Raw genomic sequence first — 27,840 nt, 5'->3', positions numbered from 1 at the left:
ATCCACCGCCAAGACAACACCTGAAATACAGACTCTCCAAAAACGACGCCTTCAAGAAGGGAACAGTGCTCTAACACCGTCGTCGCCCTATCCAAGATCTTAGGTTTTCACCCTGAAGATAGCCCCTGCTCTCAAAACAATGCCTCCAACAAGATCATTGCCAGGCACAACCAGTTAAGGCCAGACCTTGGGTTTTCACCCTGAAAGGTAGGACTCTGAACTTCACCTGTGTTGTCGCCCCCACTTCCATACCGCTGTTGTGAAGCCCGGAACACCAAGCCAATTCCATCTCACCACCAAGATCCGACCACCATTGCTCTTCCACCAATCTTGACTTTCATGACCTTCTCCGACAGCACCATGGAAAGAAAACAAGCTCCATGATATTAACAGCCAGCAGAGCTTCGAAGCGCTCCCTCTGAAACCAAACGGTCAGATAAAAAACATGGGTGCGCTCGACCGATAACACCCAATCCAGCAATCTTCAGGCATTGATCGCACAATGAATTTCGCCGGCAGGGTCTTCCGGAACACGACAATCCAGCAAGCTCGATGAGAAGAAGCATCCGAACGATCTTCACTTGGCGCGAGAGAAACCCTAGGACTGCCACCTACAAACAACTATGCCATCGCTCTTCAGACATTGCTCTACAGGCGCGGCGCGGCGCGCCGCGCCAATGCCTCCTAGTTGTGATTATGGCAATAATAAATACTCCCTCTGTTTATAAAAAGATGGCTCAAGTTTATCAAAATCTTTATCTAGATCTATTTGATGTCGCAAGTTTCGGAAATTCAATTTGGCTCCCGGGTGCGTATGCTTCCTCTACTAAAAAATTATATTTCGAAATGTTAAAAAATTTGGACAAAAAATTCTACATGTACATCTTCATAATATACGTGCGTTCGTCAAGTTTCACGAAAAACCAATATTTTGTGTGGTCTATATAAAAATGAGAAAGTTCATCTTGTGAAAAGCATTATTTTTAGCACTGAATTTTGTCTTTTTTACACACGTCACATGATAAGTCATTTTTTTATAAAACGACTTTGTGAGCACATAGCACGTGAAGATGTAGGTGCGAACTTTTAGTTTCATTTTTTAAAAAAAAATGTATGTAAGATGCATTTCGAAATATAGAGAGCATATGGACCCATGTTCCAAAACACCGCTCCCCGCAAGTTTATCAAAATTTAGAATCTAGATCTATTTTAGTATCATATACATCCAAATTTGTTCAAAGTTGAGACATCTTTTTATGGATGGAGCGACTAATATATTTCCCCGCAAAAATAATTTACTTGACAACAGCCATAGTGGAAAAAAGTTTTATGTCCTATATAAAGTTCCAACGGGGAGCAGTCTTAGGTTGCAGAAATCCAGATGATTTGGGGAGCTACAGAAACTGCACATGTGCAGGTGTAACAGGTTTTAATAAAGAAACAGAAATTGTATATGCATTTCTTCAATGTAGAGGGTGGAGATCATTGCCCCCTTAGAAAAAATAACTGGTGTAAAGGTCACATTTTAGCATATGCCTTCTTTATAAACTGACAGCTTAACGAGGCACCCTCCATTGGAAAACAAAAAAAAAACAATGAAGCACTAAGGAACAGGCGCTTTCAGAATAATAGCAGACAGCCTATACAAATGATGGGAACTTAGGAGGTCACGACTCCAGCTCACAAGAACATTCTTTCCTGCAATACAGGCAAAGGAGAAAAGAGAGACAGCAATGTGCAGATCTACTCGAAGTATCTAATGATTGGGAACAGGTCACCTTCCCATTCCCCTATTATTTCCCTTTTGTGCTGATAAACAATGATGTATAACAATTTACAGGCTACAAATCAATGGAATAGAACCACCCCACCCAACCTACCAATATCAACTACCATCTCCTATCTACATGACAGTGTATAACGCGCTTATCTCGATTTACTTCCAAAAAATCAACAGACACACACACCAGTTTGGTACACTGATATCCACGGGTTAGCCTAAACTCTCACCATGTCAGACCTAAGCGCCACCTTTGTCCACTTTGCGCTACACTTCGAGCCTCGCTCGCGTCTTGATCGGCTTTAGCTTCACCCCCATGCTCTCGGGTGAAAGGAGCTCTGGTGATATGCAAAATGGGCTGAGGGTGCTGCGCGGGCTGCTGTCGAGCTGGCTTGGCCTGTAGAGGCCGTACCCCATGAAGAAGTACTCCAGCGGTATAAGCATCGCGTGAGGTTGCTCCTCCGTTACGAGCGACCCGCATCCTTGAACCTGCAACAGATAACGACATAGATAGTTTAAAGAGCTGACATTGTGATGTTAATACCTTGAACTGAGGTAAGGGTAAAAGTTTACCTCAACTAAAGCACAATATCTCCTGTCAAGCTTTGATGTCATGTGAACGGCTTCTGCATGGAACTCAGAATTCTCGCCGACGAAAATCAGGGTTCTACACTGAAGCTGCTGCAGCTCTTCTGTCAAGTCATATCTCCTGGAAATCATTGCCATTTTTGTCTCAGTTCACTACAAACTAAGTTGACACTGCAATTACAGAAATAAAGCATAGAATGTGCACTTACCCATTCATTGTCTGCACAAATCGCCACACGTTCATGTTATGCCGCTGATCTAGAAACTACAACATATAAAAGAACAAAAGTCAACACTTGAAAGCTCGAAAGGAAAGCAGAGTAACTGATAGAGGAAGAAAAACACCATGCAGTACTTACACTTCTACATGCCTGCACTATGTCTGATTCGGGCAATTCAGAGCATCCCCGTACTTCCTGAAAATTTAAGGATACTCATTAAGCATCCCCATTCAAAAAAAAAAGGAAATGTCATGTGTAGTAAATTAAATCAGCCTTAGTTACCTTGCTGAAGTACCGCTGCAGTAAGCTCTCCTTGACCAACCCACACATCCCATAGTAGTACAACAAATTTGACTCCATCTACATAGGTCAATTTATCAGTACAATCCTATTTTTTTAAGGAAATGTCAAATATGACCTGGTAGGTCATTTACAGCAAAATTACCTTACTATAGAACCACTCAGCCCAAGTGGGAGCTTTACATAAAGGTGAAACAAGTATAAGACCTAGTACACGCTCTCTGTACTTTGCCTGCAAAAAGAGTGCATGGGTCAATAAAAGTTTTCCCGGATAAGCAGTATATAGAACACACGTTTTGAAGAAACACCTACTGCAAAGAGGGTCAGAATATAAGCACCCGCAGTGGCACCTAAGCACATCACAGAACCTAATCTGGAAAGTGCAAAATTGACAAGAGAACAGAAGTTAATCCACAATGTACAGCGAGACTCATTGGCCTTGATAAAGTATCCGAGAGAATTTGATAGAACGTTACCCAAAGAAATCAAGAACATCCGCAACCTGATCTGCCAAGTAATCAACTGATGGTATAGGTGTATTCGATGAAATTGGAGCAGCTCCCAACTACATGATTTTCACAATAGGACATGAGAAAGCCGGTTAGGATAAAACAAAACTACCGATTATGTAATGCATCATGTTATAACCAAATGTCAGGCTTAGTGCCTGCAAACTACTGACCTCATGTCCTGGGGGACTGATATGGTAAATGCAAAAATTGTGAAGAAGCAGTGAAGCAGCTTCAGGGCAGAACAGTAATCCTTGGAAGCAAGACATATCTGACCAGAAATAACATGGAGTTAAGCAGCTGCATATCAGATTGCTGGAACAATTTACTACAGGAAGCTCGTGCACTTTAAACTAGTGTGATGTACTCACGATTTAAAGCAACATCTGGATAAGTAATAAGGGCAGGCTTGTCATGATCACCATACACTGCAACAGATACAGATCCATGATTTGTTTGTATATGATGTTCCTGAAGAAAAAAGGGGGAAGGGGACAGTGTTAAGACACAAATAAACCAAAATACAGGGAAAATTTAATCTGAGAAAATAATATTCAGCAGGAAAAGTATTTCTATACAGTACAGTAAACACCATAAAATAAAATAATTAAGCATTCCACAGCGGCAGACGGCAGCCACGCATCTGCTGAATATACATGAGCCTAAATAACGCAAAGCTTATGCTGACCAACCACAAGTTCGGTATGACGAGATGACCTATGAACCATCAGCTAAACTTAATGACAGATCAGCTAGGAATGAAATAGTGCTGTTAATGTGAAACACCCATCATGAAGACCCTATCAGAACTAAAATACAAAATAGATGTGCCAATCATCGGGACAATATAGATAAGCATGGAATTCAGATGGTACTTCAGGGCCATTCGCTACAGAAACCAACAATATGTCTAAATCCTGAGCTGAATGAATATCCTGATAGGATGAGAGCACTGACCACCATGCATAAGTCTCCTAAGCTTATACAGAAAATATATATTGGTAAATGAAATTAAACACAGACTTGACAACTAAGCCGTCATGCACAATCTGTGTCCATACAACAACCAAGCTGTTGTGCACCCAAAAACACGCACACAAACAGAAGTGGTCCTATGAACTTGGTCAAGACATAATTAAGTAATTATTATTATTGCAAGATTTCTTTGAGGAGAGGAAAAGGTGTCAGGTCCTCCCCTGCCGCTTGAAGTAACGAATTTCTCCAAAATGACGCAAAGGTGATGACTTGATGATTGAAGGATCTTTGTTTTCTCCATATTTTACTAAAAGCTAACGAGATGCTAACAAAAGGAAAAGGTAGAAAACAGTTTCATCATGATGAGTGGTGCTAAAGCAATGATCCCTAACCATTTCTTGTAGGATACAGCAGAGTACTAGTGCAGAGCAAAAGCCAAACCATATAGACAATATCTTCACAAATACAGCAGCAAATAGCCAAAACTATACTTGTCAAGAAATCAACAAGCACAAATTAAAGTTCCTTTCTATCACGGGAGAAATGATTATTGCCCAAGTGTTGTACAGAGCACTGATTTGACAGCCACGACCACACAGGCATCGTATTAAAAATCGCAGAAATTGACGTGACAGCGACTTGTAAACAGCACTCGATATTTTAACAAAATTACTCAAACAAGCAGTCCACGGTCAAACTAGAACATGGTTCAAACTAGATTCCGCAGGCTAGATAGTTTGCCTTCAGAAAATCAAACCAGCAACAAAACAAAGGGACAGCTTTCGTTTACATGAAGTGGAAAGATGTTGCGATCTTCGAATTAGTTCTCTCCCACATACGCAGAATAAGGAATTTGCACGGTGCAATACTCGGCAGGAAATTTTTATTCATAAGGACCAGGTGAATAAAGTACTTCGTGACTAAAGAAACTGCTACCGAAACAATCGCTAGGAAGAAAAGCGGCGGTTAGGACACCTAAGCAACAGGCAAGAGCGTCAAGTCGGAATATTTCTTTCGCTGAAATTGCGCGAACACGCAAACGCAGGCGATTCTGATGAGTTATATAAATCACTTGAACTGTTATTTACTTGATGACTAGCGAGCAAGGACCATGTGACCAGGCCATAAACGCAGGGAAATTCGGGATGGGGCATACGTAGGCAGACGACGAGAAGGGCGGCGCCAGGAGACGGTTCCGCGAAAGATTCACCATCTCCTAGCCAAAAACGGCAGCCGCTTCAGCAGACGACGAAATGCACCATGCAGAATCGCGTGGTGACGGAACGATCAGGAACAGCACGCCATACATACGTTTGGAAGGAAAGCGGCCGGCTTTATTTATCAGGTGGGGAATCCCGGAGCAGGGAGGCACCGAGACGGACTTCCGATTGGAGCCGCCAATTCGAGTAGAACACCCCCTGCTCCTGTGGCGGCGCGGGATGGACTCGGCAGTAGTCCGAGTGGAATCGGAAACCAGGCCGAGATGAACAGCAGAAGAAGAAGAAATCAGCTGAGCAACAGCGACGGCGCAAAAATGGAACAAATTTGCCCCCAAAGAAATCGCTCGGAAGCGTCCCAATCCGTCGCCGGACGGAACCCAATCGAAGCACCGAAATCGCGGCGAGGGGAACGGACAGCAGGGGTTCCCAAGAAACGGGGGTGGGAGAGGGCGGACTGACCTTGCCGCCGAAGGAGATGCGCTCGACGTCGACCGACACGACGGAGCCGCCGGAGTCCCCCATCCCCGCCGCCGGGCCTGCTCTCTCTCTCTCTCCTCCGCCTATAAATGCCCCTCTTTCACTCTCTCCTCCTGTGCTGTCTTGGCGTGAAGGAGCAGCACGCACACACGCTCCTCTCTCTCTCTCTCTGCTGGCGTCCCCTCCTCTTCAAGGTTGAGGACAGGCCTTCCTATATTCGCTCAGCCCATCCTGTACTTTCCTGTTATTGCAACTAGGCCCCCAGCTTATATACATTACTCTGTTACTATAATACTCGGAGGTTAAAAGAGTCCAGCTAGTAAGTTCTAGTCTGCTGACACCTGTGGTTGACTACAGGTCCCTGAGCTCATCTGGGCCTGCTAGCTGGTCCATAAACTACTAATCTTGTGTTGAGTACATGTCAATACAGGTCTTCAAATTTTGAACATGCAATTGCCGCAAATCCATACGGGTGGCCCAATGGTACAAGAAAACAATTGTGTAAGCCAAGGCCTTTTTGTAAATCGCAACACATTAATCCCGATTGATTCTAGGTGGTGATTTATTGGGGAAACGTAATTCAATTCCTTTTTTAAAAAAAGTGTAATTTAATTCCAACTAACATTTTGAGCCTTAAACAATTTTAAGTCTACAAATAGGATATCGAATTTAGTGCTGTAGCTTGTAAGCAACTAACAAGACATTAAATGGTAAATCAACTAGTTTTACTACTCCTTATATTTGTAACTACATAGGTGTACAAATATAGGATGAGATAGTTTGTCATATGATATGTTTTCTTCTTTTGAGCTATAAATAGGATATTGCACAATTATAAGGACGTAAATACGATATTTAATTTAGTAGTGTTGTAACTTGTAAGCAAATAACAAGACATTAAATGGGAAATCAACAGGTTTTATTACAGGTATGCAAATATAGAATGAGATGGCTTGTCACATACTCCTTTTCTTCTTTTGAAGTTACAAGCGAGATGCATACACCCCACTGTGTTCTCTAATCGCACGCTAAAAAGATATATTGAGATAATTTGTAAATTTTACCGAAGTACTACCAATGTCAACACGTGTTTAAATCAAGGTTTAAAATAGCACGTTATTTCTCCGCTAATAGCGCATTATAGCATATTTAGAGGGTCCACGCTAAATTTTAGTAATTTTGCTCGCTGTGGCGCTATTTGCGAATAGCATGTTATATCGGGCTAAAACTTCATAGCGTTACCGCTATTTTTTCGGGCAAGTTGCTTTCACTTTTTTGTGGTGATGAAGTGCAATGTGTTGGTGTCACTTCTAAATCAGAAGATAATATCGCTAATGCTAATATTTTTTAATAAATAATTTATACTATGGTATTGCCATGTGACATGCTGATGTTATTCTTCTAAAATATTTGTGATCTATTTTTATGTGTGGTTATGTATGTATGATTAAGTCAGTTTTGGACTATATATACATTCGTTCTAGTAAAATTATTTATTTTAGGCTATATTTAATATTATTTTGAAAACGCTATTTGAAATATACCACGCTATTAGCACGATATAGCGTCCACAACGTTTAAAGGAGGCTGCCACTATTTCATTTAGCACGTTATTTTAAACCTTGGTTTAAATGTGAGCATTAGTATTTGAACCATGTTAGGCAGTCTGGGTGGTTCTCTGGTTAAGCTCTGGCCAAAAATAAGCTTCGTCCCTCGTATGTAGAGATCCAGATTTTGGTAGTGCCATTGTAGGCAAATGTAAATAAGATAAGACTGCGATAAAAATGATAATTTTCTTTAGATTGCAACGTGTTAATCAAATGGGTTTTAAGTACTGATGATTAATTGGTGATTATTTTCTTTGAATTAAGCAAAAATGAGTTGCATCTTCACCTAGGGATTTTACTTTCGAGATAGTAATTTGAGGATACAAAATGTGCGAAACTCATGCTAGGCCTGAAATGAGATTACTTCTATACAAGGGAATAATCTAGTTAGCTAGCTTGACGATTCTTAAGATGACTGAATCCACAAAAAGAAACATTCCGGTTAAACACAGTCAGCATAGTCTGTCAGGACATGCACGTCACCTCACCGGTTGCAAAGACACAAATCCTTTTGATCAGAACACTATCCTCACACTAAGATTAGGCTTGCTGGTAGGAGGGCTACAGCCAGAGAACGTAAGATTTCATCATTTCATAATAAAACAGGGAGCTAAACGAAAATGCACTATAGCCACAACTCCCCCACCGACGGCAGAACGAGCCAGCCTATGACTTCCGGGTCCGGTCACTTCCGGCCCCACATGTCATCGACAAGAGTGGACACAGCCAAAGGTTGTGATTTCCGCGTCGGGCACGCCAGCCGACCGTTGGCTGAGGTGCCATCTTCTGCCGACGTGGCGAGTTCCCATTGGGCGGACCACGCTGTACGGCCCCACGCCCAGGTGCCGGTAGGGAACAGCAGGAACAGTAATACTGTGTGAAGGATACAAGGAGAAGCTCGGTTATTCCTGTTGTTTTTATCATTCTTTTAGTTTAGTTTGAGAGAAAACCACGACAAAAGTTATGAAACAAAGTGAGCACTTTTTTATTATTTTAATAAGACATCAAGCACATATCAACGTAAAGTAATTGGCATCGTATCAAGATTCACACAGCCAACCAAAGTACAACTTAAAACGTAGGTTCAACCCTAGTAATAACAAGAAAATGTCTCGCTAAAAGAATGCACAACAATATATCACGTATGTGACATAAAATACATGTTACCTCGAACATTGGGACGAGATTTATAATCAAACTCTAAAATTCAGTTTTTTTTCTAAAATGGCGTGTACTGGTGTACATCACCCTTCTCCCCTTCTCCCGTAAATAAATATCAAAAAATAGTGTTTTACACCCCTATTTATTTATTTATAATGTGGGAGGTCACCATCATAAGAGCATCTCTAGATACATATCCCGACACCGCAAAAAGTTATTGCGATTTATTGCAACAATTTTATGATCTGAGACTAGTCATAGTGGGGAGTAACATAGAGTAGTAACATGACTATTTATAGTGGTTAGGGTATCCCAACGGCGCAACGCAAATGGTCGCTCATCGATCGTTTTCGTCCACCGTGACCGGAAATGCGTTTGGGCCGTGCTCCAGCGGGGCGACGCAAAGTGACCAGCCCGTCCACGGAGACGCAAACCTGGCCCAAATATGCGACATGTTTCCGTCTCCGCGGTCGCGCCGAGTGTCCGCCGAAAAATACGTAGGACCCGCGCGTCGGTGGCGGGGAGGCCGATATTATTCCCGCCACTGGCCATTCCCCGCGCGAAATATCAAACTAGACCGGCGCGAGCAGTCCAGAAGCGATGGACGTCCTCGTCGCCGCAGCCACCGACATGGATGCGGAGCAAACCCTCGCACCCGCCGCCGCCCCACACTCCCCCGTAGCCACGACCATAACCAGAATGGAGGGTGCAGCTCCGACGGAAACAAAGCGGGCCGCCACCGGTGGCAGCCGGGAGGCAAAGCCGAAGGCCGCAAAGAAGGTGCTCTCCAAGGAGGAGAAAGTCATCGAGGCCGCGAAGCGTCGGGGCCGGCGCAAGAACCAGAAGGACAAGACTGCCGCGGCCGCCAACCAGTAGGCCTGGCAGATGCAGATAAAAGCCGGCGTTGCGCAAGTAGCCCTCCATCCGACCTTAGCGGAGGGCTACATGCTCGTCAAGAGAGAGAGGATCGTCGGCGTCGCTCCTCCGGCCTCGTCGGTGAGCTCGGTAAGTTCCCAGCTGCGTCCTGGAACTCCCGCTCCCTTGCAGGGCCACCCGGCGTCGCGGTTCGCCTCCGGCCTGCCGCCGGTGCAGTTGACCGGGGTGGCGGAGCAGTTCAACGGGGCGGCGGTTCCCGACCTCAACCGAACACCTAGAAGCGGTGACTCCTGCCCGGGTGCGACACAGAAGACGCGCCAGGTGTCGGAGGAGAGCATGCCACAGCACCGCATCATGTTCGACGAAATGGCGCCGCCTGCCCGACGATGGATGACTCGGTACGTGAGCTCTGTCAATGTGTGCGACTGTCGTGTATCATGCGTCTGATGTCCGGTCATTCGTAGGACTATTGGAAGGACCGCCATGAGTCAGACATCCAGGCCATTATATTCGGCGGTGGCTTCGTTCGCGGTGATCGGGCCGGGACAGGCCCGCGTGATGACTGGGCAGCAACGCAAGATGCGGAGGACACCGAAACCGCACGGTTGTTCGCCACCCAGCAGACGCATCCAACACCCGTGTCCGTCGACGACTTTGACGACGCGCCAACACAGCTTGTCCCCACGGACATTGCTACGAAGAAGAAGGGGGAGAGCCGCAAGACACCAGGCTTCGTCGACGACGAGGATAAGTGTTTGTGCGAAGCGTGGCTGGCAACGAGCCATGATTGTATTAGTGGCGCGCAGCAAAAGGGCAAGGTCTATTGGGCCAAGGTCTTGCAGCAGTACAACGAGACCAGGATGCACCCGCCCTACCATATCACAATCCCTCGGACGGAAGAGTCCCTCCGAAAAAGATGGAACTACATCAAACAAGAGACAAGCAAGTTCTGCTCGACGGTCGAACATGCTATTAACAACCCCGTAAGCGGCGTTGGCGTCATGACAGTGGTATACACGATACAACCATCATCATTCTACACTATTTTCATCATTCTATGTACATCATTGGCGGCTATGATTGCAGGTATCCCACGCCTTGGAGAAGTTCAGGGCGACGCATAAGAAGGGCTTCCATATGGTCCATTGCTGGGACGTGGTCAAGGACGCCAACAAGTGGATGGCAAGCTTTGCGTCCTACAACGAAGTTGTGAGGAATGGGACAACGATCAACCTCGACGGCGAAGACGACGATCAAGGCCGTCCAGCCCTTCCACCTCGTCCCCGAGGCCATAAGGCTACCAAGGCCGATCTAGTCCGGAGGCGCAGGCCATTGCGTTCACCCAGAGCATGGAGAAGATAATGGCCGACTATCTTGCCGCCTTGGCTGCTAGGGATGAGAAGAGGCGTCTGGAAAAAGAGATCGCAACTGCCATCTACCACAACCTCGCGAAAGAGGTAATTGAGGTCCAAAAGGCAGACGCTGAGGCCAAATTGCTTGACGCCGGGGCTAAGAGGATGGACGCCAAGGCCAAGATCCTTGCAGAGGACACTAGGATCATGCTAGCCGACTTGAGCAGCGTCGATGACGACACCAGGGCCTGGTTCATGAAGAGGCGCGCCGAAATCCATGCGCGCGACACCTGATTGCCGGCGCTATGCGCTCAGCACCTTGGCCTCCTTTTGGACATTTTTATTGTTGTTCAGGCCTTGTTGTGCCCCTTTTGGACTCCACTTTGCGCCGTACCATCTGCAAAGTGTGATGAACTTGTTTCAGCCCTCAATTTGCGGCTGTAAAATTTCGTGCAAAGTTGACGCTAGTTCCTCTTTTTTGAATTCTGGTCTGCGCCGAAAATGCGTTGCCCCGCTGGAGCCAGCCCCAGACGCAAACGGGCGCGCGACCATTTTCGTGTCCGCCAGACGACGCAAACGGACGCCCGTGCACATTTTGGGTATCTGAAATGCGTCGGGCCGCTGGAGATGCCCCTAGTAACATCAAAGTATGTATAAATTAATTAGCTTGTAGACTCATTGTACCTTGGAAAGTGTGATGTTAAAGTAACTAATTGTGTTACTCAATCCTCTTCTCTCCTCATTAACTCACTGACACATCAATAAATTTGCTTAGTTGGACACTTAGTTACTAGTGAAGTTACTTGCACTATGAGTAGTCTGATGTTACAATAACTAGTTGTGTTACTCAATCCTCTTCTCTCCTCATTAACTTACTACAATATAAGCAAATTTGTTAAGTTGGACACTTAGTTACTAGTGAAGTTACTTGCACTATGAGTAGTCTGAGAATTGCTCGTGCAGAATAGGTACATTAAATTCATACTGCATAATTTAAAAAGTAAATTATTACATTATAAAGGCACATCCTAGATTGGATGCTACTCTGCTAGTATTTTCTCCGTCTGTTCATAACCTCCGCCCAGGACTAAGTGTACTTTTGGTTTTATCCTAAGTTAAATTTTACTATGTTTAGCTAATTTCATAAAAGAAAAGTCAACATTCATAACACTAAATTAATATTTGTATGTCCATCTTAAAATTTAATTTTATAATATACTAATTTCATGTCCGAAGCATTGCTATATTTTTCTACGAACTTAGTACAAAAAGTAAACGTAGAACGAGGGAATGGTGTTCTGGACATGAGCAGCGTATCCAAAATTATTAAGAAATTACTTTTCAAGACAAGTCTACACAGACGACCAAAATGTTAAGAACTTGTATCCAACGTCATGTTTTCGTGGCCTGTATGGTGTATTGTAACACACAATTTATATCACAAAAAATAGCAACATTCATAACACTAAGTTTATATCTTAAGATATAGTTTTATAATATAATAATTTCGTGTCAGAGATATTGCTACTTCCTGCAATTTAAATTAATTGACTTAACTTTATCTAAATACGGATGCATTTGTTGACTAGATACATCTATATCTAGATAAAATTGAGTCAATTAATATAAATCAGAGGGAAGAGGGAGTATATTTTTCTACAAACTTAGGACAGAAGCAAACGTTGGAGGGAGTAGAGTTCTGGATAGGAGCAGGATGTCCAATATTACTAGTAAGAAATTTCTTTTCAAGACAAATCTACACAGACGACCAGAATGTTAAGAACTTGTATCCAACGTCATTTTTCGTGGCCTGTAGGGTGTATTGTCAATATTGAAGAGCGTCCTACACTCCTACAGTATGGAAGCACCGTACGTGTCATTTGTAGGTAGCAACAGATGACACCAACTGATCCCAATAGGTTTTGCTTTTGGACAGAAAGCATGGAGCTACGAATCATTGGGGTTGTACCAAGATGAGGTAGTAGGATCGATTGGTTGGCTCAGGAGAGGGCACAGCCTCTTTCTACTTTGGTCTCTATCACTCACACGACTTAATTCATAAACATTAATCTTCTTTTAGGTGAGCCAATCTCTTTCGCTGTTACTGTCGCACTTTCTTTTAGAAAGGGAAAAGGAGGAACGGGAAACCTTATGTCTTTTTCTTCTCTTTATTTAATTTTTTTTAAGGAGCTCTCTTTGTTAGTGATGAAAAAAAATGCTCTTTCGTACAACATCTCTTAAGGAAGCAAGCAAGAGAAATTATTTGTGCCCATATTCTGAGGTGGCCACTTAGGCCTCATTGAATTAAGATGAAAGAACTGCTGCTTGGTTGCCACCCTGTCTTAGAAGGCAATCTGAAAATGAAAACATATCTCTCCTAATTTTCCACTGATGTGTCATTGCTTCTTCTATTCCTTTTCTCATGTAGAACACGTGGCCTGGAGGCCCATTATTTTTTCAAGGATCGTCAAGAAATGTAAGTCACTAGCCAGCTCAATATAAAGCCTGGATGTTAGCGGAAAGTACCATGTGCACATGAGTCCTTGGATTTTTGGATTTTTGAAAAAATTTAAAACCTCGCTCTTTTATGTTTTCAAAAATTATGGCATTAAATATATAGATAGATTTAGACACGAGGAGTGTAGTCAAAAAAGTTCCATTAAAAAATACTTTGTATTTTGGAAAATACAAAAAAGACAAATTTCTGACTATAAATAGTAGTACAATAGTACGTATATTTTGTCAGTGTACTGTCAGAAATTTGTCTTTTTTGCATCTCCAAAAATATAACGTATTTTTTGACAAGACTTTTTTGATTCCAATCCTCGTATACACATCTATCTACATATTTAATGTCATAATTTTTGAAAGCAGAGAAATATGAGAATCTGAAATTTTCAAAAATCCAAAAGTGAAGGGAGCACTGACTCCCATGTGCACAAACAAAATCCTTGTCCGGATGTTAGGCTTGTCACTGGTACAATTCAGCATTACCTACCACAAGTTAAAACATCAATATCATGTCACCATCACTAGAGTAGGAAGGTAAACAAATCGAAGTTTAGACAATATATGTCACCATAGGTTCCATTGAGTTATTTGAGTACCAATTTCTTGCTGAGCCTATTGATGTGGAACCAATTCAATTTTCTTCCCTTCATGAATGTGTCTATTTATACATATACAAATCATACTTGACGTTTCTGCTCAACTATCCCAGCAATGAATAAGATCCACGACACATCTCACCAATACAGGCTTCAATCTGCGCAATTCATGGAGTGAAATGGACTTGTCATCAGAAATTATCAGTTAACACTTGCCCTCCTCAAAATTAAGTATCATCATCTCAAGTCTCTCTCTACAGTACAGAAAATTTCCGTTAATCATATGTTTCCAAACCACCCTATGCAAAGTTCCTGTACTTTCCATGTGAAAAACACGTTTCAAAAAGGACTAAAAATCTACACAAGTGGTCTAAAGGAACATTCTAATTGGCCCCATTTTTGGTAGAGTTGGTAGAGCATGGTATTTGTTCACTTATGAGAAAATGAGAGGTTCGTTAGAGAAGGCACGCTAAGCTACAGGGAAGTTTCAACCATGGAGGCGAAGACCTTGGAAACTTGCTCGCTAGGGGGCCAAAGGGACAGCTGGAGGAAGAAAAGGTGCAGTCGAGTCCAAATTATTACGTCGCGATGCTGATACACTTGCATTGAGGTATTTTCTATGACGTTTCTGTAGCATTATTGCATTCTTAGCAGGCCTCGGATTCGTCTTTTGAAAGAGAACAAAAATCGTTGAAAAATGAGCTGCCTTCACCAAACATGGCGGCAGCCAGGGCAGAGAGACCCTACTAAGTACTGTTGATTTTCAGGGAAGGCCACATGTTTGTGAGATGCAGAAATAGCCACGAGATTGCGTGCACAGCAGTACAAGCTACTGTTGGCCTCACCTCGTTGCATGCAAAAATTGCAGACAATCGGGGAAATGTCTTTGTTCTGAAGAAAATATAGGCAAACGTACGCGGGTACTGCCTAAAATATTGACCAGCTGGAGAATTTTAGGTCAACTATTTGCTGTTGAATTCAGTTGAGCGTGCAAAATGGAAAGCTGCAGAGCCATCTCCAACGGTTTGGGTCCGGGGTGGGGTTCCACCACAAAGGCAGCATATCATCATTTTGTGCACAGCAAAAATTAACTCAAGATGATTTATCAGGGTGCCCCCTCGCAGTGGCACTGGCATATTCGGAGAGGATTTTCATAACCTTGTCACACATATTCTCAAAAGCTCAGATGTTGCAGTTCATGATTCAGGGAGAGGAGTCTCGTAAAGTACGTCAAACTTACCACCGATGCAATCCTAAAATTTAACTAAACACTTGAAAAATGAGCCTGAGTTCCGAAACTTAAATTGTGGCACTCTTTATAAAAAAAATTACTCAGCAAATGATCATATTATTTACCAACAAAATTGCATGGGAAATTTCAACTCAATATCTATGTGTGTGAAGCCTGCCTCTACGATACATATATGCCTCCAAATGCTAAGGGCATCTCCAGCGACGGGACGCAAACGGACGCTGGACCGTTTATGTCCGCCGTGACCGGAAATACGTCTGACACCACCTCCAGTGGGGCGATGCAAAGTGACCGGGCCATCCGCAGAGACGCAAACCTGGCCCAAATATGCGTCAGGTTTGCATCTCCGTGGACGCTGCGCGGACGCGCAAAGTGTCCGCTCGGTTCTCGCGCGGGCCCGCCTGGCAGCGGCACAACTGCTTCGTCTTCCGCGGTATTACTTCTGGGCGGCGCGATGCAGCCTTTGCAGGGGCCACGTTAATGGCGTACCTCGACTTCCGCGAGCGTGCGCAGCTAGTAGGCGTTGCACTGGCAGGCCATTGAAGGCGAGATGGCGTCGGAGCCTCTTAAAGGGACGCTGCCGGCGGCCATTTCCCCGACCAAAACCATTGCCAAAATCCCACAGTAGCCACCACACGTCCACATCGACGCCATGGGGAAGAAATGCTGGCCGTTCTGGAAGACGAAGAACGAGGAGGCTAGCGGCTCGCGTTCCGGCAAGAAGGCATGGGTCGGCCGGTACGTCCGCGTTGACCTCGCGCGGCAGCTATGGGAGGAAAACCGGCCGGTACCATGGCCGGACGCGAACTTGCCGGGAGGGGGCTGGTACCTGAACTCGCGGCACGTGCCGGGCCCCCCCCCCCCCCCCGTGCCGCGCGAGGGCCGAGAGCGGCGGGATGAGGTGCGCCGCCGCGCGGTCTTGCCGCCGGATCTGCGGGAGGATCCGGCGTACGCGCTAAACTCCTACAACTGGATTTCCTTCGGAACGTGGGAGTTCAACGCGCGGCGCCGCGCTGCCTACCTCGCCGACGTAGACTACTTCGAGCGCGAGATCGCCGCCGAAGAAGAAGAGAACGACCAGGAGGACGAGGACGGCGACGTGACCATGCCGCAGTACGACCACGACGACGGCGGACCGGCGTGGGATCCGGAGACCCAGCCGCCGGACATTTCAGAGGAGGAGGCCATTGCCATGGCACTAGCCAACAGCGAGCAGGACGAGCTCAACGAGCTCGCTTTGTGGGACAGGCTCGCAATCCAGCTCCGCGAGTCAGCGCTCGCGCAGGGGAGGCCGGCAACTCCTTCGGCCACGCCGACGCGTTCCAACGTCCGCGCTCCGCCTGCTGCTCCTGCGTGGGATCCCTGGCCACAGCCTCCAGCCCGTGCGGCGGTACCTCCTCCACCGCCGGCGTACGAGCTTCCATGGCCGACCCCGCAGCTGACAGCTGATTGACCTCTTCAGCGACGACGACCAGTAGACAGCACGTATTTTAGCACGCTTTTATGTCCTTTTTATCATGTAAAATTACGGCGTATGAATGAAAAAAAAATGCGTCGTGCCCCTAGAGCCACCCCGACGCAAACGGACACCCGGACGGTTTCGACCATTCGACGTCCGAAATGCGTCGCACCGCTGGAGATGCCCTAAGGCTGCCTTTGGAAGTTGGAACACTGAGGATTTTATTAACCTCACAAACATTGAACTAATCTCTGTACTACAATTAATGTATTCTTAGAAGACTCTAATAAGAGTGCACAACAATACAAGCTACTGTTCCGTCTAGCCGTTTGCAGTTTTTCAAGAACACGCAAGCTGCATCTAGCCGTTTGAAGTGCTACCGCTAAATATCAGTTCGTTGCTTGCAAAAAAAAACTGCAGGTGCAGACAATTGGGGAAAGGTCTTTACTATGAAGAAAACATGGGCAATCTGAGTTGGCAGTGCCTAAAATGCTGACCAACTGGAGAACTTCCGGTCAATATTTGTTTCTCCTGTAGAATTCAGTTGAGCTTGTAGACTGGAAAATTGCAGCCGCCTCCATCCCATCCGTCTGGGGCCGGCAGGCAAGGCTCCACCAGGAAATAGGCAGCAAAATGCCAACCTCAACAGGTCTTTGGTAGGTGAAGGTCATTTATGGGCCTAATTCTTCAGGTGCGGTTCCATAAATTGGTGCGACACTTGATGTAGTACGTCTCTACCTAAACATGTACAGAGATATTTTGGAAGTACTGTAACACATAAATAATATAGTACTTCAGATGCACAAAACAACTGATAACCTACTTATTGTTTCCAGCAAAAAAAGGTACTAGCTTGTAGGCTGAAGCAAGCCTCAGACGACATCAAACCACATTAGTTTTGTGATGACACCTGCCTCACTTAATCTCATGACATGAGAGTTGCTCGTTCTGAACAGAGACGGTTGAACTAACTGCGAGGACACTGAACCTTTCAGTCAACATGTGACTGACCTCACCAGATACCAGTGGAACATATAGAATGCCAATCGATCATCAAACGCTAGCCAAATAAAAACCAACATGTGAGAGGCTCACAGTTTATTAAAGTACACAATATTTCATATAATTATTGTTGTTATGTTCCGCTTACGTAGGGATGAAAATGGAGCGGAAAAATGCACCAGATGCACACGTGAACATATAAAATGTCAACCGATCATCAAATGAGAGCCCAACAACCAACATGTGAGACTGTGAGAGGCTCACTGTTTATTTAAGTACCCGATATTTCATATAACTTGTTGTTATGTTTCCCTCAGTAGCATGCAAAGTGTAAGCGCTCAGGCTTTGGGCAGGCCATTCTCCGTTGTTATCACAGCGGCACGGGAAGCACGTGAAGGCCATGGTGCACCGGCCATTACCGCTTCGACTTCCCAGGTCTCTCGTGGAACGTTTGTCATGTTTTTGCATCCTTGTGCCATCACATACTGCAATGATACTTATATTGTTAGCATGGAAATAAAAAACTTTTGGTGAAGGTAAATGCAATGTGGATGCTACAGGAAAAATGAATGTTTAATTTGGCTGCTGCACTTAATTTTTACTTGAGAAAGAGCTAACACATCTGCATTAGGACAGGGGCTGGTTGATTTACTCGGAAAACAGCATTGAGCAATCTATAGTTCTTTACCAACGTCAATTCAAATTTCACAGGAGGTGTCAGATTTAATACAGTACAATATATAATATGCTTGTCAAAATCCACGTCTCACTATGAATGATACAATAGATGTCAAGTGGGAAACAAGATTGGTAGAACCGGTATCAGGGTCTACTCAATCTGTTCTGCGTATTGAGCTCCTCGAGATTCGCTAGGACTAGAAAAGGAGAGATAAAATTGATGCAAAGTTGTCGGGACCTCCCAAACTCAACTACGAGAAATGAAAGAGCATGATCAACTGTCAAGAAAAGAATATTTTCAGTCCAACTTATAATTTTAAGAGTTCCCAAATTTTCAGGATATGGACATATAGTACTAGGCGACTGGCCACTATGATGCATATACAGAAAAATATATTAGGATCGGGTAATACGTGTTACTGTGGCTTTATGTTAACCCAACGGTGGTCACACTAATTATTGGAGTTGGGTACGGCTGTGAACAGAGATCTATTAGTGCCTGTTAAAGTGTGAATACACTGGGATGTAAGACTCACTATTGCTACTTAGGGAAACCCAACACATTTTTGCCTCGTTGGAAAACCTAGTTTGAATTATCTTTTTTTTTAGGGTAACCTAGTTTGAATTATCTGAGACATCAAGCGGAACTCTATGCGCACTCGTGATAACCAAATAGTACTTTACTCTTCAATTATCAATCTACCAATCACCTTTTTTTCTTTTTAGTGGCATCCATGTGCTAAAATTTCTTGGACGGTTACCAGGGAAAACTACATATAACAGTTCTCTTGGTAACTGGTGTGAAAAGTTCAGACCGGCAAAACAGTTCGGTTCTGAATAATACACCCTCTCGCTCCCTAAAAGCTTTTCCTTTTGGTCATATGCAAAGTCAAACTTTCAAACCATCTTTACAGATATTTTGAATCGATTTCTCAAGTTCACATGTAATTGTGTCTCAAAACGTCTTTCACTGTTTTCTTGTGTGGTTTTAGCAACACATTCAATAGAAAATAAAGGTAAAAGTTATTTGGAGACTGTCAATGTCCAGAACAACAACTATTAAAGAACATGAGGGGGTACTTAATGATAACCATGTAAATAAAGAATCACTGCCTTCACCCAACACATGGTTCTTGGAGCATTGGGGGGTACTCTACAGAAGTCCCCTTTCTACCCCAAAATTAATACATGGCACAAGATTATTCAGGATTCAGACTTTCCCTAGCTGAAGTTAAACTCCCACATGGGAAAATATATTTGTATCAATACTGTTTTCCATGGTAGCGCATACAACTTGTACCATTTAGGTCTATCAACGTACATTACATCATTTTTTGTTTCTCGTAACTAAGGTTTTCCAAAAGTGAATGTTAACAGAAGTAATGTGTTGGCATTATTTCCTACATGCTAGTTAGCAACTGAAGTAGTGATGCACCAATAAAGAGTGTGTTTGCGTAATTTGTTTCTTATGGTGTTTTGTTATGTAGTGGAAAAGAGCAACTAAGACAATACCAGATCACTTTCAATACGAACACCACCAAAGTTTTTGTACTTCTCAATCTCTTGCCAGTTGAAGAACTTTGAGGAAATCGGGTCATCCCTAGCAGGTCTCAGCAAAGCATCAATGAAATAACAGCCTGGCTCAACTGTAATAACCTGCAATGAACATGGGAGCTTAGATATTTAGAAATAACTATCACACACCCTTGTCAACATGGGTGCAGAGACTATGGTACTCCCTTCGGCCCAAATTAACTGGCGCAGCCATACATTATGTCTAGTACAAGTGTACTCCTGAGCTGCGCCAATTAATTTGGGCTGGAAGTACTACTAAAAGGAGGTTCAGGACCATTTCTTGTTCAGTGATACAAACTATGTTTTCCTACATTTCCCTCCACTTCTAGAGAAGGAAATATACTAAAATAGGAGGAGATACATATTGAAGCAGTTGAGATATATGTTAGAGCACTTTCAAGAGATTCCTTTTAAGTTTATGATCATCAAAACAGAATGGATTAGCCGATTATGTACATCCAAGGACCATTAAGATTATTAGTACAAAACAAGTAGACAGACCGCAAGCAGAAAGGATATCAGGGCCTATATGTCTAATTGCCAACAACAAAGTAGTTCGCTTATGAAGTTGAGAAGTTCCATAGATATGAACAAACTCGACAAGCAATTTACCAATTCAGAATTGTCCTACAGTTGAAGCATAACCACAGGATCAGGTAATTGTGAAAAATAGTAGAATAAGGTTTGGGTTTAACACTGTTCCAAATAGACCGTGAATTTTACCAACATAAAGACATCCTTCAGTTATATCATCATGACAACCCAGCCACTTCTCAAACAAATGTGCACAAAATTGCCCGGGCATTATGTGCTACTAAATCTGCATCAATTAGTCAGGAAATTAATCACTTACCATGCCTTCTTTAAGTTCTCTTGCGGTCCGCAAGGAGCTCAATCCTGGCTCCTTTGGCCTCTCTAAGCCCTGAGGTTGAAAAGGAAACAATAGTCTCAGTCAAAAGGAGGTAATTATAACATGATTATCAATTAATGCTTGAATATCGGTGAAGTCCATATTTAACCTCAGGGTAGCCTCCGGGATCATGGGTGTCAATTCCAAGCAAGTGCCCAAGACCATGAGGCATGAAAACAGCACCCAACCTCTGTACCATCATATCACCAATGTCACTGAAATAAATGGTTACGAGGAACAAAAAATCAGCGTCATCATAGCTTTACATACAATCATGCTGAAGTTCAATAAACACAAATAAGTAGCTCTTGAACACACACCCGTGGATAATATTTTCTTTCTCTAGAGATTCAAGTATTGTCTTTTCAGCCAGCCTGCAAAGAAGTTCAAATGATACTTCAACCATTGAAGATAATGATGGGCAAACAGAGGGAGAAAGAAAATGTGATTTGGCTGGATCAGCATAATACGTTAAGCAAAATGTGCTGAAAACATTCTCCCAAGTAGATTACAGGAATCCAACTGTCAGAGAACAACAGTAAACAATCTTGAGATCAAGCTCGTTTATGAGAATATGCACTGAAAACTGCACTCTCTAGGATAACTCTATCGAGGATGTTTACAAGTTGCATGGTTCTATAAGTGAGAACAGAGCATTCTTACTTGTGCATATCGACCCATTTGACTCCAGGCTTCATGTGTGAAATGACAGCATCATGAGCCTTAAGGACAGCCTATAAGATACAGCCAATCTTGCATCAATAAAACATTTCCAGGTTCCAACACACATAAGAGAAGAAAAAACCAAATTCGAATTTTATCACAAGGTACTTACATTGTATATTATTGTCTGGTTGCTGTTGAATTTCCCATTTATCTAAAAAAAAAAAAAAAAGAGGAACTCATTCAGGTGACATTACTAGATAAACGCTATATTAAGATGTGATAAACGAAAGAGCTCTGCAGTCTAAATCGAGGTTTGTTGGAAAGAAAGTTCCAGTCCAGATTCTGCAAGTACATGACACACAACACACAAAGGAATGGAGCGACATGTCTATAAGTTCTGATCCAAGGTCAGCTAAACAATTACTAAATCAACAATGATTCTAACATAGCATTGGACTGAAGTGAAAATGAAAGGATATCTGAGGCCACCCAGATGAGCCTAAACAGCAATAGACAGGGGGGGGGGGGGGAATCCAGACAGCTTACTACCAATTATCGGATGACTGATGATACAGAACACAAAAATTGATAAGCACGGCAGAGGAAAAATAAGCAGCAGGACGAAAGTATGTTACGAAATTCACTACAAGAGAAAGGGAACAGCAACTAAACTCTCTGCTATATCTATAACAAGCTACATTTTACGTAATGTCTTGCCAGCTTACAGCTTGTGTACATATATTTACTCAGAGAGCAAGATCAGGATATACTTTTGGACATATTCTAGGAGTGGCTTCTTTGGACACTGGGACTATGAAAGGACCTTAATTCCGTGCATTTGGTTCAAGACAAAGTGACATGTCAATATTATTTTACTAGGCCTTTCTTATAACAGTGATCTCATAAGGAGAATTCGATTAAAACATAAGCAGAAAAAAAACAATGACAGCTATGAGAATTCGATTAAAACATAAGCAGAAAAAAAACAATGACAGCTGGTAGCAATGATGCATGTAAAACAGTTCATGGCACACACAATAAGCATAGCCCTGTCCTATCGCAATTCTAACAGAAATTAAAAAAACGGTACATCTATTGTAGATATTGAAAAAGAGTATCGAAATAGATGTATGAATATGTCGAACTACTTACCGGGTATGAACATGTGATGTCAGAGCCATAGAAACTGTATTCAGCTCCCATGTCCATTAGAGCCATGTCTCCATCATTCAGTGTCTGAAAATATACAAGATAAGTATGTATCGAAGGAGAAAAAGTGAATGCATACAAATATTAAACCTTCCCTGAAAAACCATGAAGACCCAATATAACGTCAAGACTCTGAATAGCTTAGATTACTTTTTTGGATTTTGTTTCTTAATATTTTGTTAATTTCCAGTTCATAAATTTGATATTAGTGTTTTCCCTTTACTTTGTTGGTGAAAGCATAATATGTGAGCTGGATACATTACGATCCTTCGACCTGCAACTACACAAGTTCCATTTAAAATTGTCTAACTCTCACCAGGACCACTACCATTCAATGTTGACATGCACATGGTTCACTGCTAATGAGTGATTATTTCTGCTAACATGATAATGAAAGGTAGCCACATAAAACACCATTTAGTTCACAAAAGTCAAAGGTTATTTGATTAATTCAATAAAATACCAAACCAACCCATGAACCTCTGATCAATATGTATGAACTATGAACACATACATCAAGCAGAGAAAAAAGAACGTTGCTCAAACTTATAATATTTCTCATGATACCTAACAAGTTGTGTAGTAAACAAAAAAATTACTACAACAAAAATTAACGAACAAAGTAGATGAAACAAAGCATAGCCTTTTTCAAGTAGTTAGATATCAAAATCAGCCATTAAGAGAGTCAATCTCCATGGATAACTTAATCTAAATTTGGCTTGAGAAAATAAAATCATAACAGAAAGAAGTCAGCTACAGACCATAAAGCATCAAAAAAGAACAATACCCGTTCATTTGGAGCTGCCGCGTGTCCATAGTGAAGAACAGAACTGCAAAATGAGCAGAAGAGTTATAGAATACAAGATAGCCCAACAAACTCAAATACGTTTTGAGTCTTGAATCTTGATAGCCAATTCTATCAACTTTCAAGATGACTGAGAGCAGAGTGGTACGCCTATAAAATATGCAGTGAGCCAGTGACGTCACATGGGCCTATTACTTTTAACTAAGAGAACGTTTCTACAAAACTTTATATAACTGTTTGCTGATTCACATGACTCAACAAATAGTACTGTGTAGTCTACTTAAACAAGTGGACTCGAAAAAAGAGACCTACTGAAATTAGTAGAGAGAGTAGTTTATTCTAACACCAAGAAATCTCTATATATACTAAACAAAATCTGGAACTACCTGAAGTCCATGGTGCTGGACACTCGGAGAAATATTATTTGAGATTTAACTAGAAAAAGTCCATAAAACTATGGTGGGCACTACATCGTTTTTTGTTATTATCGCATTCACAATTTAGGTACACACAAGTGAAAAAGATCCAAAATATGCATTACACCAAAAAGTTATTAAAAGTTAAAAACAATGTAGAGGCATTAAATGGTTCATGGGACAACTTCTTATTTGCTTCACATCAGGCAGAATATGCAAACTCACCTGTTCTCTCCAGTAGCACATATACAGGTGTACGAGCAATGTCGACATGCCCCATACATATAAGCATGATGAAGAAAGATGCTCTCTAACTGAAATTCCTTCATGCCTGGTTTTACCTGTCTCATAACCTTGTAAAGTGCAAGTCAAGAATCAGAAACATTTAATTTGCCTCTCGAAAAGAGTAAGTATTGGTAGTTAGAAATCGTATCATCTAACAGATATCCCATAGGGAATAACTCGACGAATCGGGTGTCTAAAATAGTGATTCATGACATTATCATATTTAGCTTATGAGGTAGGCTGGAATCTGCTGCAACAGGACAGCTCGACTCTTATGTTTGGAATCTCATAATATAATTAAAGGTCAACCCATAGCAACTCTTAAACCCACCCTTGGTTTATACAGTTGATTAGATTGCCATGGCTTGATTCCACAAAATTGTGCAGTAACAAGGAACGACATCCAAAACTAAAACAAGCTAGAAAAAAATCAATATCCACACATTTTAATAACACTCAAAGCCATCCATAATCATCAATAGGCTACAAATGCAATGAGTGCCCATAATGCTGAAACCATAACAGATGCATGTTTGTGTATCTACTATCTAGAGTATTTAATAATGCATCATAATGATAATTAATGCATTCTCTCATTTGCCATGAATCGTACATTAGTTCCACACAAATTGGTGGGGGAAAAGATGGAAGGAAGCAAACCACATTTTGCCAGGTACTACAAGCCTACAATATTAGTTGGAAAATGAATAATAACAGCTATATCATGCAAGTTGTGAATACAAACTACAATATCAATGAAGCTCGTGCAAATAATACCAATGAAGGTGAAGAAAAATCAACATAGAGAACTTTTTGTACCTCAATATGTGCTTCTGAGCTAACATCAGTAGCATACTGAATGAAAGCAATCTCCATGTCAGATTTGATAACACGACATTCAGTCACGATCGGGTGAAGCGTACTTAAATCCGTGTCAAACTTCTCTATCCCCTAATGTAGACAAAAATGATATGGTAAATTAAAACCCAAATGAACAACATAAAAAAAGGGTTTGGAAGATACCAACTCTTTTTATAGTTATAGGTCTGTATACTACAAAGCACAATATGGATTTTGCTTCAGAACATAACCGAGGTCAAAACAAAGAAAAAATGATAATGCAATGTTAACATGACAGATTGTGCTTTCCAATCAAACTATTCAAAAACTAAGCAGCTGAATTGTTTCATGCTAGCATGGCTAATTTGTGAGAACTAAGAACGAGGGTTCATGCTAATTTGAAGTTTGACAAAAAAAAACAGTGGAATTCAATTCTTATTTCAGTCTATGTGCCTAACCTAGCTATGTACTTGTTCCACATAGACTCAAAATTACTCTTGTTCGCGTACCTCAAAAGTAGCAGGCTTGGAGTAATTTCCGCTGTCACTACTCTTTCCATACAAGAGAAAGAGGAGGGGCTTCCCATGCTCACTGAATTGATCTTGCAAAACCTGTGCGATCTCATCAACATAGTACACTACGTCGACCTTGTACCGATCCTGTACATACAGGTTTAATGAACAAATTGTGTGAAAACAGAGTGTAGGAGCACCGGAGAATATAGTATTTTAGACAATGAAATACCTTGAAGTGAGATAATGACTTAATTTCACCCATCCAGACAGCGTAGTCAGCAGGCAACCTTGGAGCGAATAAAATCGACTGCCCAGAGGCGATGTCCTTTGTGAACAGTACAAGGCCAGGTTAGGCACATTGACTCAAAATAAGCATGAATTCATCAACGTAAGCATGTACCGGATGGCTTGCGGTAGTATTATATCAACGATCATTCTCGCACTACGAAATAAGAATATTCGAGAAATTGCCAAATTACTTTGTATCGCACAATCAGAATCACTCGATAGAGGTGCGAGCGTAATACCATAGCAAGGATTGTAATATGATGAGATGATAGAGGGCAAAGAAAAACTAAATAGACATCGAGCAAGTTGTCGTGAAGCTCAACATGAACCTATGCAATGCAAGGATTATAAAGTGCGAAACTCAGAGAGAAGAAAACTTACGATTGCGCCATAGAACCCTGGCTCGCGCACTCCGAAGAGATAGGCGAAGTAGCTCTCCTGCCTGAGAAATCACCAATCGACACTTCAATCAGGCAATGATCAGCCATCGAAACGGTGGAAATGGAAGGGGTAAAAACAGATGGCACGCAAGAGGGGGCTCCACCTGAAAAGCTCGGCGTGGTCGGTACAGTACCGATTCTGCTCCTCGCCGCCCTGCAAAAGGAAAAGGATCAACAGATTAACAGAGGAACCAAAAATCCAAACAGGGCCGAGAGCCTGAGAGAGATTGAGGTGGAGGAGCGCGTGTATGACCTGGAGGAGCGCGAGGCCGCGGAGAGGGCGGGCGGAGGCGGAGAGCTGGGCGCGGAGCGCGGCGACGAGCCGCTCGCGGTTGCCGGCGTGCAGCTCCGCGGGGAACCCCGGTGGAGCGAGAGTGGAGGAGGCCGCCATGCCGCGGATCAGTCCAATGTCCAACGCGGCAAAGCCCTATTGCCGGCCCGCTTAACTGCGGAAGCGGGCGGTACGGGAGCTCCGGCGCACCCCTGACGGTGCGCCGCGGCGTGCTCCCGCCGCGCGGATGGGCCGCGGCGAGGGCGGCGAGGGCGTTGGCTGCGCCGGCGTGGTATGGCGGCGGGCGAGGATGCTCGTCGATTTGTTTCTTCCCCTGCTTGCTTCTCGCGTGGCTACTAAATAGGAGTCGATCGACCGAATTTCTGGGGACTGAGCTAGATAACAACAGAATCGATTCGATTTCGTTACGCATCCCGAGTCGATCTGACACGCCACTCTAGGGCCTGATCGGTGCAAGTGTCTTTCAGGGTTTTGGTGAGTGTTTTTCAAGTGTTTTGTTGAAAATACCTACCATCCAATCCAAAACACTGCCCAAAACACTACTTAAAACATTTTTCCTAATAAAACATAAACGGAGCTGTGAACAATCTCACATGAGCAAAATGTGAGGGCGTGGGGTGTTTTGATTTCACCCCGGGTCGACGTGTTTCGGGGTGTTTTTTTTGAGCCCTAACCCGGTCAAAACCGGCCTGCCAAACAACCTACTCGTGTTTTAAAGTGTTTTGGAGTGTTTTAACTAGGTCTGAATTTTACACCCCAAAACACTCCAAACCCCCTCACAAAACACTTGCACCGAACGGGCCCGTACGGGTCAACATGAGGTAAACCAGGTCTATTAATACGGTTTAGACACAAACCAATAAAGCAAGACTAATCGCTAACTGAACAACCGGCGGAAAGGTTGAGATTCCGGCCCAGACCAAGTTTCAGTTATGAGAAAATCAAGAAATGTGTAAGGCCTAGCCCAACTTGGAACTGGCCCACCCGAGCATCCCGGAGAACCCCTATTCATCGCTCGACACGTGCGCGAGGGGA

General features: G+C 43.1%; 2 protein-coding genes across 2 annotated transcripts; both read right to left on the bottom strand.

Annotated features, from left to right (window-relative positions):
- Positions 1-1,753: 1,753 nt before the first annotated feature.
- On the bottom strand, positions 1,754-6,245 carry LOC127307808 (protein NDL1). Its single transcript, XM_051338588.1, has 11 exons — positions 6,053-6,245; positions 3,770-3,869; positions 3,572-3,669; positions 3,366-3,454; positions 3,202-3,262; positions 3,035-3,121; positions 2,872-2,949; positions 2,728-2,784; positions 2,578-2,633; positions 2,354-2,489; positions 1,754-2,269 (listed from the first exon to the last, which is right to left on the bottom strand). The coding sequence occupies exons 1-11, from the start codon at positions 6,113-6,115 to the stop codon at positions 2,048-2,050; spliced, it is 1,047 nt and encodes a 348-aa protein (XP_051194548.1). The 5' UTR covers positions 6,116-6,245; the 3' UTR covers positions 1,754-2,047.
- An 11,708-nt stretch (positions 6,246-17,953) lies between these two features.
- Positions 17,954-27,090, bottom strand: LOC127307807 (uncharacterized). Its single transcript, XM_051338587.2, has 16 exons — positions 26,767-27,090; positions 26,618-26,667; positions 26,455-26,515; positions 26,015-26,110; positions 25,780-25,929; positions 25,250-25,381; positions 24,371-24,498; positions 23,712-23,754; positions 22,868-22,951; positions 21,885-21,926; positions 21,713-21,783; positions 21,370-21,423; positions 21,159-21,264; positions 20,993-21,061; positions 20,077-20,220; positions 17,954-18,371 (listed from the first exon to the last, which is right to left on the bottom strand). The coding sequence occupies exons 1-16, from the start codon at positions 26,902-26,904 to the stop codon at positions 18,225-18,227; spliced, it is 1,515 nt and encodes a 504-aa protein (XP_051194547.1). The 5' UTR covers positions 26,905-27,090; the 3' UTR covers positions 17,954-18,224.
- Between the last annotated feature and the right edge of the window lie 750 nt (positions 27,091-27,840).

This window comes from Lolium perenne, chromosome 6 (genome assembly GCF_019359855.2).
Source record: "Lolium perenne isolate Kyuss_39 chromosome 6, Kyuss_2.0, whole genome shotgun sequence".
Classification (NCBI taxonomy): Eukaryota; Viridiplantae; Streptophyta; class Magnoliopsida; order Poales; family Poaceae; genus Lolium; species Lolium perenne.
This window is presented reverse-complemented; position numbering and strand designations above follow the sequence as displayed.

Bases quoted from the DNA above. Each gene is read 5' to 3' on its own strand.
- LOC127307808 (XM_051338588.1), bottom strand. From the start codon at position 6,115: ATGGGGGACTCCGGCGGCTCCGTCGTGTCGGTCGACGTCGAGCGCATC. The intron at 3,670-3,769 runs GTGAGTACATCA...ATTTCTGGTCAG, and splicing joins TCCAGATGTTGCTTTAAATC to ATATGTCTTGCTTCCAAGGA. The intron at 2,950-3,034 runs GTAATTTTGCTG...TGACCTATGTAG, and splicing joins CTGAGTGGTTCTATAGTAAG to ATGGAGTCAAATTTGTTGTA.
- LOC127307807 (XM_051338587.2), bottom strand. From the start codon at position 26,904: ATGGCGGCCTCCTCCACTCTCGCTCCACCGGGGTTCCCCGCGGAGCTG. The intron at 25,382-25,779 runs GTACGCGAACAA...TGTCTACATTAG, and splicing joins CCAAGCCTGCTACTTTTGAG to GGGATAGAGAAGTTTGACAC. The intron at 18,372-20,076 runs GTATTGTCTTAG...GTATCATTGCAG, and splicing joins TTCGTATTGAAAGTGATCTG to TATGTGATGGCACAAGGATG.